Source organism: Podarcis pityusensis, assembly GCF_964106645.2.
Source record: "Podarcis pityusensis genome assembly, chromosome: 9".
Taxonomy (NCBI): domain Eukaryota; kingdom Metazoa; phylum Chordata; class Lepidosauria; order Squamata; family Lacertidae; genus Podarcis; species Podarcis pityusensis.
Window position 1 is genome coordinate 72,011,745 of NC_138034.1, and position 17,204 is coordinate 72,028,948.

The 17,204-nt window shown below is 46.0% G+C and overlaps 1 protein-coding gene across 3 annotated transcripts in view; it reads left to right on the top strand.

Annotated features, from left to right (window-relative positions):
* PTPRA (protein tyrosine phosphatase receptor type A) overlaps positions 1 to 17,204 on the top strand; it is a 140,011-nt gene that overhangs the window by 113,537 nt on the left and 9,270 nt on the right. For all 3 annotated transcript variants that reach the window (XM_081020773.1, XM_081020774.1, XM_081020775.1), the window contains 10 exons: positions 5,099 to 5,175; positions 7,420 to 7,456; positions 8,408 to 8,505; positions 8,642 to 8,761; positions 9,289 to 9,455; positions 11,497 to 11,632; positions 13,083 to 13,232; positions 14,904 to 14,997; positions 15,514 to 15,590; positions 16,525 to 16,659. In XM_081020773.1, the coding sequence (XP_080876899.1) occupies positions 5,099 to 5,175; positions 7,420 to 7,456; positions 8,408 to 8,505; positions 8,642 to 8,761; positions 9,289 to 9,455; positions 11,497 to 11,632; positions 13,083 to 13,232; positions 14,904 to 14,997; positions 15,514 to 15,590; positions 16,525 to 16,659 (1,091 nt within the window). The remainder of the gene's footprint in view (positions 1 to 5,098; positions 5,176 to 7,419; positions 7,457 to 8,407; positions 8,506 to 8,641; positions 8,762 to 9,288; positions 9,456 to 11,496; positions 11,633 to 13,082; positions 13,233 to 14,903; positions 14,998 to 15,513; positions 15,591 to 16,524; positions 16,660 to 17,204) is intronic.

Below are 17,204 nucleotides of genomic sequence, written 5' to 3' on the forward strand. Positions count from 1 at the left end.
TAATGTTTAGGTGGAATCTTCTTTCTTGTAGTTTGGATCCATTGCTCTGTGTCCGCTTCTCTGGAGCAGCAGAAAACAACCTTTCTCCCTCCTCTATGCGACATCCTTTTATATATTTGAACATGGCTATCATATCACCCCTTAATCTCCTCTTCTCCAGGCTAAACATGCCCAGCTCCCTTAGCCGTTCCTCATAAGGCATCGACTTGTTTGAGGGGAAGAGCCTGTTGCTCTTCCTGCAGCTCCAGCAGTTGCTAGTAGATCCACATGGATGGCGCACCCTGGACCCAGGTCACTTGCAGACGAAAGAGGGGCTTGCTCAGCTGAAGCCTGTTCCCTTGCAAGAAGCTGAGCATTCTCAGCCCTGACCCTGTCCCAGAGGCAACTCTTTTCGTGGTCCAATGTCTTCCATACCAAGAAGCCGCTGGAATCATGGTCTGGAAGGAAGGACACACCACAGAAGAGCAGTGATTAAAGTATGGGGAAATACCTGGAATGCAGCGGTGTTGTTTGCAGCCACACATTCGCCTTCAGAAGTGCCACCAGGAAAAGCAAGCTGCCCAAGTAGCGATGGAACGATCAGATGAAAACCAGCCAAGTTTCATTCTGTGGGGCAGTAACTTTGATTGCAGTAGAAACTCTCTCTGCTTCTTGCACACATCCTATGGCACCAGTTACAGATGGGTAGCCGTGTTGGTCTGCCATAGTCGAAGTAAAAAATTCTTTCCTGTAGCACCTTAAAGACCAACTAAGTTAGTTCTTGGTATAAGCTTTCGTGTGCATGCACACTTCTTCAGATACACTGAAACAGAAGTTACCAGATCCTTCTATATATTGAGAAGGTGGGGAGGGGTATTACTTAGAAGGGTGGTGGGAATCGGAGATTGGCAGATAGCTGAGATGAGCCTGTTGACGACTCTTAACGACTGTAATAGGTCTTACAGGAAAAGGCAAGGGGTGAGAAGGTGAGAAATGGCTTAGTCATGTATAATGAGATAAGAATCCGATGTCTCTGTTCAGACCAGGTTTCTCTATTGTTTTAAGTTTGGTAATGAGTTGTAATTCAGCAGCTTCTCTTTCCAGTCTATTTCTGAAATTCCTTTGTAGTAAAACAGCTACTTTGAGATCTTGTATAGAATGTCCTGGGAGATTGAAGTGTTCTCCTACTGGTTTCTCTGTTTTGTGATTCTTGATGTCAGATTTATGTCCGTTTATTCTTTGGCGTAAGGTTTGGCCTGTTTGTCCAATATAGAGAGCTGAAGGACACTGTTGGCATTTGATGGCATACACAATGTTAGACGATGAGCAATTAAATAGTCCCGAGATGGTATGTGTGATGTTGTTGGGGCCAGTAATGGTGTTGTCCGGGTGTATGTGGCAGCAAAGTTGGCATCTGGGTTTATTGCAGGCTCTGGTGCCAGTGTCCGTGTTAAGTCTGGTTGTAGTATTATTGTGGGTTAGGAGTTGTTTAAGATTGGGTGGCTGTCTGTAGGCAATGAAAGGTCTTCCTCCCAGAGCTTGAGAAAGAGAACTGTCATTGTCCAGGAGAGGTTGTAGATCTCTGATGATGCGTTGAACTGTTTTAACTTGGGAGCTGTATGTGATGACTAGTGGAGTTCTGTTATTTTCTTTTTTGGGTCTGTCTTGCAGCAAGTTCTCTCTGGGTATCAGTCTGGCTCTGTTGATCTGTTGTCTAACTTCATCTGCTGGGTATTTTAGTTCTGAGAAGGTTTGCTGTAGATCTCTTAGGTGAGAGTCTCTGTCTGTAGAATTGGAACAGATGCGGCTGTAACGTAGTGCCTGGCTATATACAATGGACTGTTTGGTATGTTTGGGATGGTAGCTAGAGGCATGTAGATATGTTTGTCGGTCAGTTGGTTTACGGTATAAGGTGGTGTCTATGCGTCCATCCTGTATTTTTATAGTAGTGTCCAAAAAATGTATTTCTTGCATAGATTGATTCATTGTAAGGTTGATTGTGGGGTGAAAATCATTGAATTTCTGGTGAAAGGTGTCCAGGGTCTGTTGACCATGTGTCCAGATGATAAAAATATCGTCAATGTATCGTAGGTACAAGAGAGGTTTGAGTGGGTAGGAGTTTAGGAAACGTTGTTCTAAATCTGCCATGAAGATGTTGGCATACTGTGGGGCCATGCGGGTGCCCATTGCTGTGCCGCTGATCTGAAGGAACAGGTCATCACCGAATTTGAAGTTGTTGTGGGTAAGGACAAATTGGCAGAGTTTGGTGGCAAGGTCCGCTGTGGTTTTATCTGAAATGGTGTTCCTTATAGCTTGTAAACCATCGTTGTGTGGGATGTTGGTATACAGAGATTCCACGTCCATAGTAGCTAGTATAGTATTGTTGGGAAGATTATTTAAAGATTGTATTTTCCTCAGAAAATCTGTGGTGTCACGTACATAGCTGGGAGCACTGATGGCATATGGTTTCAGAACAGAGTCCATATAACCGGAGACACCCACTGTAATAGTGCCAATACCTGAAATGATGGGGCGTCCTGGATTTCCTGGTTTGTGTATTTTAGGTAGAAGATAGAAAGTTCCTGGTCGAGGTTCTGTTGGTGTGTTGGTGAGGATCTGTTCTTGGATGTGTGGGGGTAGCTCCTTAACAATCTTGTTCAGTTCTTTCTTGTATTCTTGTGTGGGGTCTGAGTCCAATTTTGTGTAAAAGGCGGTATTGGAAAGTTGTCTGCGAGCCTCCTGAATGTAGTCAGTTTTGTTCATGATGACGACAGCTCCCCCTTTGTCTGCTTCTTTAATTATAATGTTTGGGTTGTTTCTGAGATTATCTATGGCTCTCCTTTCAGCATGGTTTAGATTTTGTTGTAAGCGATGGTGTTTTCTGGTTACATCTGTTTGGATTCTGTGGCGGAAGCAGTCAATGTACAAGTCCAGTGTGGTATTGCGTCCATCAGGAGGGGTCCATGTGGAGTCCCTTTTTGTGTAACACTTTTTCAGTGGTAGTTGGTGGTCAGTGTTCTGTTGGGAGGGTGGTTGTTGTTCTCCAGTGGGTTGAGAGGTGTTGTGTTGTGAAGTTGTTGTTTGTTCTGATTTGTCTTGTTGTTGTGTGTGTTGAAAATACTCCTTCAGGCGTAAACGGCGGAAAAATGCTTCCAAGTCCCCGTAGAACTGGATCATGTGTGGGGATTTGGCAGGGCAGAATGACAGTCCACGTGAAAGGACTGATTCCTCGGCTGGGCTGAGTGCTTGCTGTGAGAGATTGACAATATTGTTGATCTTGTTTTGATTAGTAGCCTGTAGGTTGGAAAGGTTAGAGAGTTTCTTGTTTTTCTGTTTCTTCAGTAGCTCCAGTTGAGAGTGGTAAATGTTTTGTTTTTCCTTTTGGAACTCTTGCCAAGCTTGGTGGTTCCTGATAGAGTTGTCTAATACAAGGAGTTCCTCCTTTATTAGCTTCTGTTTAGAGTAGAGAACGCTGATCAGATGTTTGAGCAGCTTCTTAGAGAAAGTGTTGCATAGTTTTCTTGCATATTCAGTGGGATACGTGGATTGTAGAGGGTTCTTAATTCTAAGACCCTTGGGTATAATGTCCAGGTTCTTGCATTTAGTGAGAAAGAAGATATCAGTCTGTACCTGTGCAAGTTTCTTGGTGAGGTTGATGGACTTCCATTTCATGCGGCTCAATGTGGTGCCTTCCATGGTTCCAGTTACAGATGGGTAGCCGTGTTGGTCTGCCATAGTCGAAGTAAAAAATTCTTTCCTGTAGCACCTTAAAGACCAACTAAGTTAGTTCTTGGTATAAGCTTTCGTGTGCATGCACACTTCTTCAGATACACTGAAACAGAAGTTACCAGATCCTTCTATATATTGAGAAGGTGGGGAGGGGTATTACTTAGAAGGGTGGTGGGAATCGGAGATTGGCAGATAGCTGAGATGAGCCTGTTGACGACTCTTAACGACTGTAATAGGTCTTACAGGAAAAGGCAAGGGGTGAGAAGGTGAGAAATGGCTTAGTCATGTATAATGAGATAAGAATCCGATGTCTCTGTTCAGACCAGGTTTCCTATGGCAGATGTTGTTTCAATTTCCATCAGCCTCCACCAGCACAGCCAGTGGCCCGGGATGGTGCGATTTGTAGTCCAATGACACCTGGAGGGCCCTGTGTTGACTGCCTCCCCCCTACGGCCTCCGCCCCACCTGCGACCAATCCAGAATTATCTTTGGCAAGTTATCCCTGGTCCAGTGAGCGCCCAAAAAACTCATACCAGGCCCTGGCACTTCTTACCCCCTTGCGGTCATGTCCAAACTTGGTGGCCTGAGAGAGGAATATTTTTCCCTGGAGATAAGAGGACCGTTTATCTTTCTGCCCCTCTTCGCCATCCACCCTAAGCACATGTCACTCCTTTGAGAGGAAGGGCAGGATATAAAATTGAACAAATAAATTATCAGTCAAGGCATACTTTTGGCACAGCTACAGCACTTCTTTCTTAAGCTGCATGCCATAAGGATTGCAAAGGAACAGCTCCCCCCCCCTTTTCTTGCAGCCCCCCACTTCCCTACTACCCCACCCAGAAAATGTGGTAGTTGGCACCTTTCCACTAAAGCTGTGTTTCTCAAATTTGGGTCTCCTGTTGTTTTTGGACTACAGTTCCCATCATCCCTTGCTAGCAGGACCAGTGGTCAGGGATGATGGGAATTGCAGTGCAAAAACAGCTGGACGTTCAAGTTAGGGAAACCCTGCACGAATGCAACTGGAGGCAGCGGTGTGAGACAAGCAATGTGAAGCAAATGTTTTATTATTCCCCTTACATGGTTCCTGCAAATGTGTTATATAATATGCACAGGTCAGGAGAGTCGGCTTCTTCTTACCCTCTGTCCCCCGCTACAATTCAAAACCACTGCATTAAGGTTTTATCCTGTGTTGACAATAAACTTGGGCCGAAGTTTGTAATGAGTTGCCATTTCTCCAGCTTCCCTGTGCGCTGAGGGGAAGCCTGAATCCTCTCCTCTTGAAGGTTTCACTTCCTTCTGGCCGTATATAACCTTTCTGAAGCCCCTACATTTTAAATGTCGCCCTGACACTTGTTTCTTTTAATGGGCCACTTCTTACCTTCATTCCTAGATGATCATTCCAGGGTTCATCTGACACCTCTCGAAGGGGTTCCAGACTCTGATTACATCAATGCCTCCTTTATTAATGTAAGTATCTGCAAGGGAAATGAAGCAGAATGAGACTTCGTTATTTTAACGAGAATGCTAACCAGCTCCCATGCTTGCCTTGATAGCAGTGTTGCAGGTGATCTACAGACATGTGCAGCTGCAGTCGTGTAGGCAAAATTGGGTTGCTTCATGCTGCTCCCTACAGACACCAAGTTTCTAGTTCTCCATAGCTTGAAAAGTGCACAGACAGTAAGTCAGATTCACCTGGCATTGCTGTCGCACAACTTCCATTCATTTCCCTTGACCTTGCACAGGTTTCCTTCTCGAAAGGGCAGTTGTGCAGCAGTTATGATTTGTGGATCCTGCCCACTGCCAGCTAAAAGTCTCCAAAGCAAGGAGCCTTCAAGTACTGTGAACAGGGGTGGAGAACTGGATCCAGCCATCTGGCTAGCTTCTTACCTGCCCACCCTCCCTGCAAGCCAGTTTTGGCAGATGGGTGCAGCTGCCCACCTGTCAATTATCTGACATTACAAATGACACCAGGAAACCCATTTTTCCTTTGCCCATATGGTTTGAAAATCAAACGCCCAGGCAAAGACATAGCTCTTTGCAAGCCGCACTAATCAGCTGAATGGAGATGCCTGCGAGTCCCACTTTTGGCAGAGAACCACATCTTCACCATGCCTGATGACGTTGGGTACAGGGTGGACGTGGCTTGGCTGAAGCAGGAAGGGGCATCGGTGGGCTGCAAACTTTATTGTAGTGCGTATGTTTTGTTTTCCTGCCCAAGCTCTGCCCTTCTGTTTTCCACCTCCCTCAAACCACTTTGCAAAAAACCTTAATTATTTTAAATGAGTGCTACTGAAGATGCATTCTAATATGGAGGTGTGCAGTTCATCCCTGGAGGGATGACTATTTTCCTGGTGCAGAACGTGGATTTTGGAGGCTGTGGTGTCATCACAGTCCTGGCTGTATCCTCGCATCAGATGCTTTGCCTTCTGTTATAGCTTAGTGGGAGAGCACATGGTTTGCTTGCAGAAGGAGCCATGCTGTTTGATCCCCTGGTACCTGTAGTTAAAGATTAGAGATAAGGAGGCTGGGAATCTTGGAGAACCGTTATATACCAATCAGAGTAGGCAGTGTGTAGCTAGATGTGCTAGTGGTTTCTGCATACAGCATATCCTTAAAGAGGTGCGGTGTTTTGTTTTTGCAGTGTTGCTAAATGCATAATCTCCACTTCACTGCCTTGCTTTTCTGTCTCTCTCTCGTCTCCCGCCTCTACTTTTGTATGCCCAAAGCACCCCTAACCTGTGCAGTCTCAACTGCACTTGTCAAGAAGACAGAAAAGTCAGGAGCAGAATCATTGCCTGGCATTTATTGTTGGACCATCCGTCTTGCATTAACCAGAGCAGTAGCACACACAAATTAGCACAGGGACGCGGGTGGCGCTGTGGTCTAAACCATAGAGCCTAGTGCTTGCTGATCAGAAGGTTGGCAGTTCGAATCCCTGCGACGGGGTGAGCTCCCATTGCTCTGTCCCAGTTCCTGCCAACCTAGCAGTTCGAAAGCACACCAGTGCAAGTAAATAAATAGGTACCACTGCGGCGGAAAGGTAAACGGCGTTTCCGTGTGCTCTGGTTTCCTTCACAGAGTCCCATTGCGCCAGAAGCAGTTTAGTCATGCCAGCCACATGTCTGCAGGCAAATGCCGGCTCCCTTGTCCTGAAAGTGAGATGAGCACCGTAACCCCATAGTCGCCTTTGACTGGACTTAACCGTCCAGGGCTCCTTACCTTTACCTTTTCCTTTACCTTTACTTTGCATTAACCAGATCACCACACATAAATTGTTCTGTGTTCAAGGGGTTTTTTTTGTGTGAGGGGTGGGGTGAGAATCAGGTCCACTGTGTTTAGATATCCAACATGCTTCTGTCTGCCACCAGGATCAAGTCACACATCCACTTTTTTGTGTTTCCAGTAAAATGTTCCAAGGGGGAGAGAGCGCTGTCTGTGTGACTGCGCTATGTACTGTACATCTTTTCCCCTGGTAGTGATGAGTATTCTTCCCCTTCAGGCACCACACCAAAAACACGAAAAACAGATGCTTTTTGGTGCTGATGTAACACCCCCAACTGCTCTAACCCCTCTCGTTGGCCCTCATACAGCTTATGTACAATACAAAATTGGCAAGGTAAAGAGCTCACTCTGTGTGGTGCCTGAGAAGGTGCCAATGTTTCGGAAGACTTTGAAGTTGACTCGCATGCTTGTTTTCTTTTCTTTCGGCAGGGGTACCAAGAGAAGAACAAGTTCATTGCAGCCCAAGGTAAGTCACACTTGCTTTCCTTTGGATTTCTGTCCCGAGATGACAAATGGCTGGGAGGCTTTATGCTGAGCAAAAAATATTTGCAGTGCATTAACGTTCTTCTGAGTTTCCAAGTTGGTTCCCGTGCCGCTCTGGCAGCCAGCCTTAGGAAGGATGCTCAGGGGAATATTGCCCTCATCAAATCAATCATGGGCACAGTGGGAAATTGCGACGATTAAATCATGTAAACATCAACCCATCTCTTCTGGTGCCGGGAAAGCTACAACTTAATCTACAGCTCATGTGGGTCAACCACTAGGGTTTCGCCCATGAAGATTTGGCCCCCACCATATTGTCAAAATGGACTCCTGTTTTCCAGAAGTCAGGTGTATTCTGGAATTGGAAAGATGGAAGGAGTCAGGTGCTGGGAAAGCTGTGCTGTTTGAAAGGGTAGCTAGTGGATTCTTAGTTGGACGAGCGAGTGCCTCTTTGCTGCCACCCCATGGCAAAAGGCAGGAATTCAGTTGCATAACAACAGATTAAAAGGTAAAGGGACCCCTGACCCCATTACATGGGGGCATCTTATAGATGGAAAAGTACAGTAGATGGGCTGTGCAAGTAGCAGAACACAAATCTCAGAGGCAGAAGGCACTGACCAGCCTCCACAGGGGTGACGTAGATTAAGGGGGACTGAAGGGGTGGGACTTGACCTGGAGCAACGCCACCATTATAGAGACAGCGTTCCTTTGTCGCTCTCTGTGAATACTGAATAAATTACGTGGTAAGAACTCCTATTGGTTATCTGCCTTTTGATTGCCACCGAGGGAGGGATCGTTATTCCTTGACAGAGCCCTGACAATATGGAAGAATTATTATACCACTTAAAGGTCTTGTTAAACAAACACGCCCTGCTCCCACCCACCTGCAAGTACCTTCCTGTACCACTTTTTCTTTTCCCTTTGGTCTGTTTAGGACCAAAAGAAGAAACTGTGAACGACTTCTGGAGGATGATTTGGGAGCAAAACACAGCAACAATTGTCATGGTGACCAACCTGAAAGAGAGGAAAGAGGCAAGTGGCTGTCGGAGGCTCTGTGGCAAGTGAAACGAGAGCCGCGTAAAAGCAAAATGTTTATGTGAAGGGCATGTAATTAATAATTTCAAAATGCTGGTCCGTGTTTTCTTAACAAATGTGTATTTCTCTCCAGTGCAAATGTGCTCAGTACTGGCCAGATCAGGGCTGCTGGACGTACGGAAATATCCGAGTGTCCGTGGAAGATGTGACGGTCTTAGTTGACTACACAGTGCGGAAATTCTGCATTCAGCAGGTATCTCATTTTGATCCCCTCTCTTCTCCCTTTTTATGTAAGTCTGTTGATTCCAGGATGCTGCAGCTGGAGATCAGTAGGGTTGGCAGGACCAGGTGAGAAACCAGCATCTAAGTTCTCTTCTGTATAGATGTTATTGTTCTTTATGGATGTTATTGTTCTTTTGATATGAAGGGTTTGACTTTTTTTGTACATCTCTTCTCCTCCACCCCAAATACTGATGTGGCATAGCCCAAGCAAAAGCGGACCAACCTTAGAGAGATGTGGGCATAGGCATAGTTGGTGTGCCTGGTGCCAGATTATGATGGAGAATTTGCTTGCTCAGCAGAGAGGAGGAAACCTTTATCAATTTTGGGCATGGAAAAGAAGGGACCCCGCCACACCCCTCTCTCCCTTAGTCTAACCTGTCATTCCTGATCTCTACTTTTACAGGTGATGAAAGGAAGGGATTTGGAGAGCTTGGCGTGACTCTAGATGCCTGACAATTAACCAATATGTCCAATCTGTTTCCCCACCCTTCCACCCAGGTAGGCGATGTCACCAATAAGAAGCCTCAGCGCCTGGTGACGCAATTCCACTTCACCAGCTGGCCGGACTTTGGGGTCCCTTTCACTCCCATTGGGATGCTGAAGTTCCTGAAGAAGGTGAAGACCTGTAACCCCCAGTATGCAGGCGCCATTGTCGTACACTGCAGGTCAGTCTGGAGCTCATCAGTCCCTTCCTTCCTTCCTTCCTTCCTTCCTTCCTTCCTTCCTTCCTTCCTTCCTTCTGATCTGTCTAAAGGTAAAAGGTAAAGGTACCCCTGACAGTTAAGTCCAGTTGTGAACAACTCTGGGGTTGCGATGCTCATCTCGCTTTACTGGCTGAAGGAGCCAGCATTTGTCTGCAGACAGCTTCTGGGTCACGTGGCCAGCATGACTAAGCCGCTTCTGGTGAACCAGAGCAGCGCACAGAAATGCCGTTTACCTTCCCACCGGAGTGGTACCTATTTATCTACTTGCACCTTGATGCGCTTTCGAACTGCTAGGTGGGCAGGAGCAGGGACCGAGCAACAGGAGCTCACCCTGTCATAGGGATTCGAACCACCAACCTTCCAATCGGCAAGCCCTAGGCTCTGTGGTTTAGACCACAGCGCCACCTGCGTCCCCATGACCAGTGTTTAAATAGAGCACTGGTCCTGCTAGCTGGGGGCGATGGGAGTTGTAGTCCAAAAACAGCTGGATGGGTCACCTGCGCCTCCATGAGAGGATATTAAATTAAATCAATTACATTAAAATCATAGAATTGGAAGGGCCCCTGAGGATCATCTAGTCCAGTCCCCGGCAATGCAGGAATTGTTTGCCCAATGTGGGGTTTGGACCAATAACCCTGAGATTAAGAGTTGCAAGCTCTAGTGACTGAGCAAAAACTGGAATAAAGATTCCCACTTAAAAGCCACGCAGAAAGGGGAGGATCTGCAATAGGCACCAAAAAACCAGTGGAGAGAAAGCCTTTCAGATATGTAATGGAACAGAGTTAATCATATGAAGGTGGCAAACTATCCCATAAGGCGCATGATGTGTCCCCCACCAGAGGTACTACCCCTTTCCTAACACGAGCATTAATAAATTTGCTTTCTTTATTTTCTTTTTTTATATGGGTATTGATTTATTGTATTTCTCTACTGCTTTCCATTCAAATGTTTCTCAAAGCGGCTTACAAACAGTAAAGAACAACAATATATTTGAACATCACAAGTACAGCATAATTCATAAAATATAATTAGAAAATAACCAGTAAAACAATTACAATCTACAAAACACTATTAGCAAACCAGCAACTAAAAGGAAGTGAAATATCACAATTACAACTTTTCTTCTAGAACAAAATGTGCCAATATTGCATACGCTTGAGCACCCCTAAGAAAAAAAGCACTGCTATGAAGCAATATTAACAAAATAACCAGAAAAATAAGTTCATACAGAGACACACACACTTCCCCCTGCCTCCCAATGACACATAATCTTTCACACTATTCAGACCCTGAAACTCATGCACCAAACAGGAGAGTCCTGATCTAATAGAAATGTAAAATACTTTTAGCTTACTAGTCACCGATTTAAACCCATGTCCCATCCTTCTGACAAGTGATGTTCAGGGTAGTCGTCAAGAGTACAAGCAGATACTTACCTGGCAGGGGAACCACCTAGATCAAGAAATGTACTTTCCCAGTCCACCATTAGCCCCACAAAATTCTGATAGTTCAAGCCTTTTGACTTGTGGTTTTAGATGGAGATGGTAGGATCAGGGAACTGCCCTTTTTGTTTATCATAGAATTGTGGAGTTGGAAGGGGCCCTGAGGATAATCTAGGAATGATTTGGGAATCATGTAAGAATGCAGAAATATGCAGCTGTCCCTTACGGGGATTGAACCTGCAACCTTGGCGTTATCAGCACCACCCTCTAACCAACTGAGCTATCCAACGGTGGGCACAACCAAGCTGTCAGAAGGCACGTCTACCATTTCCGAATCTCCTCCCACAGGGAATCCCCTGCATGTACTGCTCATCAAGGGTGGCTAAGCAGGCAGATGTTAGGCCCCTGTGCTTCTTTGTTCTTTAATGAATCATCTTCTCTGCCTGTCACTTGCATGCTGTGATCTGTCTTATGTGGGTTGCTTGGCAGAAACTGCCTGCCGGGGCTGAATTCTCAAAGGAGACCTTTTTTTTTCTTCTCCACCCACCCCCTCCATCCAGCGCTGGTGTGGGACGAACGGGAACTTTCATTGTCATTGATGCCATGCTGGACATGATGCTCACTGAGAGAAAGGTGGACGTTTACGGGTTCGTCAGCCGCATCCGGGCGCAGCGCTGCCAGATGGTACAGACCGATGTAAGTCTCTTCTGCTGCAGGGCAAGCTTCATGCTGTGTAGGCCAGATACTCTCCTTTGCATTTATTGTTTGTAAAAGAACCCAAAATATAACCGGCTGCTGTGTGTAAATGAGCAGGTAAGCAGACTTAATCACGTGACCCTGAGGTTTTCCTCAAACATTTCAGCAGAACTCAGGCAGGACAAATCCCTAAGAATTATTTCCTTCCTTCCCCCTGCAAAGAATAATGAAGCCTCTCTTTCCAAGCCTGTCTCTCTGGTCCTTTTTCTGCCTTTTGCCTTCTTAACAGGCAGGTCAGTCAGCTTTGCCAGGGCTCCAAGATCATGACTGCATTGAAAAGGGGAGTCCCAACACTTCAAATTCACACTTTCACAGTCTGCCGCTGAGAAGGAACTTAGTTTGTGCCTTCCCAGGACATAGTATAGTTTGCTTCTCATGCCTCTCCCTGCTATGCAATGCAGGATTGCACCTTCATTCCATCTGCTACCTGCTGCCTTCTCTTCATAACTAGGAATGTAAGAAGGCATCGACTTCTGTTACAACTGCTGTTTATTACAACCAGTACTGCTTCTGCTCCGCTGCAGTTCTGTTTCAACCAAACAACAACTATTATTATTATTATTATTATTATTATACCACTCTGGGCAGCTTCCAACACATATAAAAACTTCCTATGCTGTTTGCCTTTCTGTCCACTGTTTAGCATAAGCTACGAAGCTATTTACATAACTAACTTTTGCTCAATTTAAAGGTAGCATCATAACAAAGTTTTAAAAAGTCGTCAATTGTATGTCATTTGTGGACTTAAAATAGCCAACCATAGCATTGCGAAGGAATAGTGATAACTTCTTGACTGATTTTCATTGCTGACCGCAGACACACACACAAACAAACAAACTGCAAGTTTCTTCTTCTTTTCCCCTTTTTTTGGACTTCTGGCAAGCCTATTCCGAATTTACCTGGGGGAAGCAGAGTGGCTGATCAGCAGAGCTTCCATTCTCAGCAAGGAGAGCTGTGGAACCACACGCCCAGCATACCTGGCAGGAAAACGTCACCATTCGCCTGACATTTTCCTGTTGGAAACTCTGGGGCATTTTCCTGTTGGAAACTCTGGGCTCTTTGGCAGGGAAGGGAAGGTGAACCAAGGAACTGGAGTCACTGCCCTTGAATCTTCCTTCTGCTGCTCTGGGTTAAGTTGGCAGGGGAAGTGGGAGGTGGTAGCCACAGGGGAGACGGAGAAGCTTGAGATAATGTTTTGCACATGCTTTCTTGGAGCGTGTACCATCCTGACTCCATGCAAAGCATCAAGACTCTCTCAGGGCAAATGCTGGGATAGTCACACATTCCAAGCTCATGTTCATACTCTGTGAGCCCATTGAACCTGTTCAGAGAATGGCCTTATTTGAATGTGGAGCATGATCGTCTCACAGTAGCTTTTTCTCTCCTTCAGATGCAGTATGTGTTCATCTACCAGGCTCTTCTGGAGCATTATCTGTATGGGGATACAGAACTGGAGGTGACCTCGCTGGAGATCCACCTCCAGAAGATCTACAACAAGATCCCAGGGACCAGCAGCAACGGATTGGAGGAAGAGTTTAAGGTGAGTGGCAGCAGCTACAGTAGCTTGGTACCTCCATTACCAGGGACAACTGTAGCTAGGGACAACCAGACTTGAAGAACATACGAACAGCCTGTTGGATCAGGTCAGTGTCCTATCTAGACTAGCATCCTGTTCACAGTGGCCAACCAGATGACTATGGGGAGCCAGAAAGCAAGGCTTAACCAATCAGGCACATGTGAACCAAGTGGCTTTTCTTTAGCCATGGAGTCATGGGATTATTTACAGCTGGGAGAAGGAACCTGTGCCCTCCAAGTAATGATGGACTCTCCAACTCCCATCAGCCTGGCACAGTGATGGCCCAACAATTCCTGGAGGGCCACAGATTCCCCGTCCCCGATTGGCAGCACAGATTTTAAATTTGGCTTCCCATTAACGGTGAAGACAGAGCCATGGCTAATATTGTACGCATATCGCTCATGGCGATCATGGTTTGGAATTCCATGGGGGAATATCTTTAGAGAACTAGCACAAGGGGGAATCAGGAGACCACAAGACTTGAGGATTTCCTATCCTATCCTTAGAGGTTCAAGGTGGTTATAACGAATCTGATCCTGTTGTTGGAAGTAGAACAGGCAAAGTCATAGGTCTTCCTATCCAGCCATACGGTAATCAGATCTCTTCCCCCGCCCCCCAGTCAGCTACCCAGAGCTACTTATTTTTGTGTTTTTTAAATAATTTTTATTTAATTTCAAATACTCATGTTATACCCTTAAGATATCAATGACTTCCCTTCTTCTTTTTCCATGGTTCATTTTACATATCTTGAATCCCTGCATATTTTGTAGGCCCATTTCTGTATGTGGCAAACTGTTACATACTTTGTTCAGGATTTATTTATTTTTTTGCTGGAGGGGAGAATGTCCTGTTTTGTGGCAGGTGGTTGAACTAGATTGCTTTTGGTCTTCCCAATTCTGTGATCCCAGAAAGGCAGGCAGGCTGCAGAGGAGGGGTCACCAACCCTTCTAGAACTGTGAACACACCTGGAATTTTGAGAAAGTGCCTTGGGTGCCAGTCACAAAATGGCTACTATTGGGCGACGGCTTCCACATCCAAAAGAGCACAAAAGGAGAAAAAGCCACAAAATAGTATGATACACGCCCCTATGAATAGGGGAAAGGTACCTATACCAGTCACCACTGCACTTGCTCACAGTTTGAAGCACTCTGCATCTCTTCTTTGTTGAGCGTGGAAGGGAGGGCGAGGATCCAGTCATGGCAGCCAGTGAACTGTGGGCATGTCCAAGGGGGCATATTCAGTGTGGGAGAGACCTAACCAGTTCAAACAGTAACTGAGCCACAAGAGCACACAGTCTCTCGCGCATTATGCGTTTTTAAGAGAACCATTTGTGGGTGCCACGGGATATACTGATGGGCACAGTGGTGCCCACGGGTGCCATATTGGTGACCTCTGGTGTATGGAGTAGAAAAGAGGGAGGGAGGGCATGTTGTGTGTGAGAGTGCGTATCTGCTGCTCTTGCATCACCTTTTTGAGTGTAATGCAATGGACACATCTAACATAATGGGCAAGTATGCGCCCTTGCTGGCTGCCCCACTGCGAAGCTCTTCACGTGCATGTCCACGCTTTGAACCGTAAGGTATGTGCCCTCGGTGCTTTTGGTGCGGCTCACGTTCCACCAACCTCTCTCTGCAGAAACTAACCTCGATCAAAATTCAGAACGACAAGATGAGAACGGGCAATTTGCCGGCCAACATGAAGAAGAACCGGGTGCTGCAGATAATTCCATGTGAGTGTCCTGCCCTGCAGGGAGGGAGGGAAGCCCAGCTGAGGAACAGCTGTTGCTGCTGCTGTTTGTGGGGCAGCGGCAGCAGCAGGAGAAACCTTGAGAGAAAGTGGCCTTTGTGTCGGTAGTAGCAAGATGAGGTGGAGAGGGCTGGGGGAAAGAGAGAGCCATTGTGATCAAGGTTTCAGTAGCGGCAGTTGCTGGAGGAGGGAGTGAATGTCATATAAATGTATCATGATTTGCAATTACAGAGACGAAAATTGATTTAGTTACATCCAATCTGCATTTGCTTACAAAATATTTAAGAAGTTCAGTACTGGAATGCGAGGGACCATTTTTTGCCATTCTATATGCCTTCCCTGCATGACTGTTGTGAAGCCATACAGCTCCACTTTTGTATGTTGCTGTGGAAACCCATCTCTTCTGAGCTCCAGTATTTCAGACCCAATATCTTCGTCTAAACACATGCTGCCAAATGTTTCTAAAATCGTTGCCTTGTTTGCCTGGTCTTTCCTGTAGACGAGTTCAACCGGGTGATCATTCCAGTGAAGAGGGGCGAAGAGAACACGGATTACGTGAATGCCTCCTTTATTGATGTGAGTGTTGGAGAACAGAAACTGCACTTCATGCATAAAACTGTTAGCACCCAGAGCTCTCTGATCCTGGGACTGTGCACATCCTCCTTTGTTGTTGTTTAGTCGTGTCCAACTCTTTGTGACCCCATGGACCAGAGCACGCCAGGCACTCATGTCTTCCACTTCCTCCCGCAGTTTGGTCAAACTCATGCTGGTAGCTTCGAGAACACTGTCCCACCATCTCGTCCTCTGTCGTCCCCTTCTCCTTGTGCCCTCCATCTTTCCCAACATCAGGGTCTTTTCCAGGGAGTCTTCTCTTCTCATGAGGAGGCCAAAGTCTTGGAGCCTCAGCTTCAGGATCTGTCCTTCCAGTGAGCACTCAGGGCTGATTTCCCTAAGAATGGATAGGTTTGATCTTCTTGCAGTCCATGGGACTCTCAAGAGTCTCCTCCAGGCATCAATTACGTGCATTACATTCCTGCAACCAGGGTGGCTTTCAAAGAGCAGCAAAGGCGTAGGAGGGATGGAGAGTCTAATCCACGATTGTTGTAGGAAAACAGAGCCATGGTCATTCTAGATTGACAAAGCTTGCATTAATTACCGTAGTGTGGTCTTCTGTATTGTGGTGTCAGTCTGTGTCAATGTTAAGCAGAGAACTGCATCAGCGCTCGCCTCATTTAACCTCCTTCCTCTCATTACTTGCCAAGTATCTGGGTTGTAAAGCCCTTTCATGACTGGTAGGCCTTTTACCTGGGAATTCAATTTCCTGCCTTTGCTGGGCACATTCCAGTGGCTAAGCTCCTTTCTCTCTGCGTCCTCTTCTTGAATGGAGGGAGGAAGAAAGAGAGAATATATATATAGTTGTTAGATGTTACTGGAGCTATTTCTCTGGCCTTTGGGTATGCCCAGTCTCGCTGCTGCGTCCCTTCCTAGTAACCATGTCTTGAAATTCCAGGGCTATCGCCAAAAGGATTCCTACATAGCCAGCCAAGGCCCTCTCCAGCACACGACAGAGGACTTCTGGAGGATGATCTGGGAGTGGAAGTCCTGCTCCATTGTTATGTTGACTGAGCTGGAAGAAAGGGGTCAGGTGAGCAAATGGGAAGTGGGCAAGAATTGTCTCCAGGGAGCCTGAAGGCAGGTGGTGCAGTTCTGATGTAGAAACTTCAGTGTGCCTGGTCCTCTAAGCCTGCCTTTGGCGAACCATATACAAGCCACTTTGAGCTGCTTAGTGCATATATATGCCCCTGGTCTTCCTCTGTCTGGATAAATTGCACTACAAAGTACAAAGTGTTGCATTCTACACTCAAGCCTGAGCATAGCTCCCATTTGGTGTGTTGTTTTTTTTTAAAAACCAAAAAACCTTTAATTCCAACAATTTTATTTATTTATTCGATTTATATACTGCCCTTCACCATAAGACCTCAGGGAGGTTCACAGAATAAAATACAGGATAAAAACAAGTAAATAAGTGTAACCCAAGCAGGAAAACAATAACCCCCCCCCTTCGCACAGAAACATTTAAAAGGCTATAGAATATTAATCATCCCAAGGCCTAGTTGAAGAGGAACATTTTCACCTGGCACATAAAAATATATAATGAAGGCGCCAGGCAAACCTCCCTGGGGAGAGCAT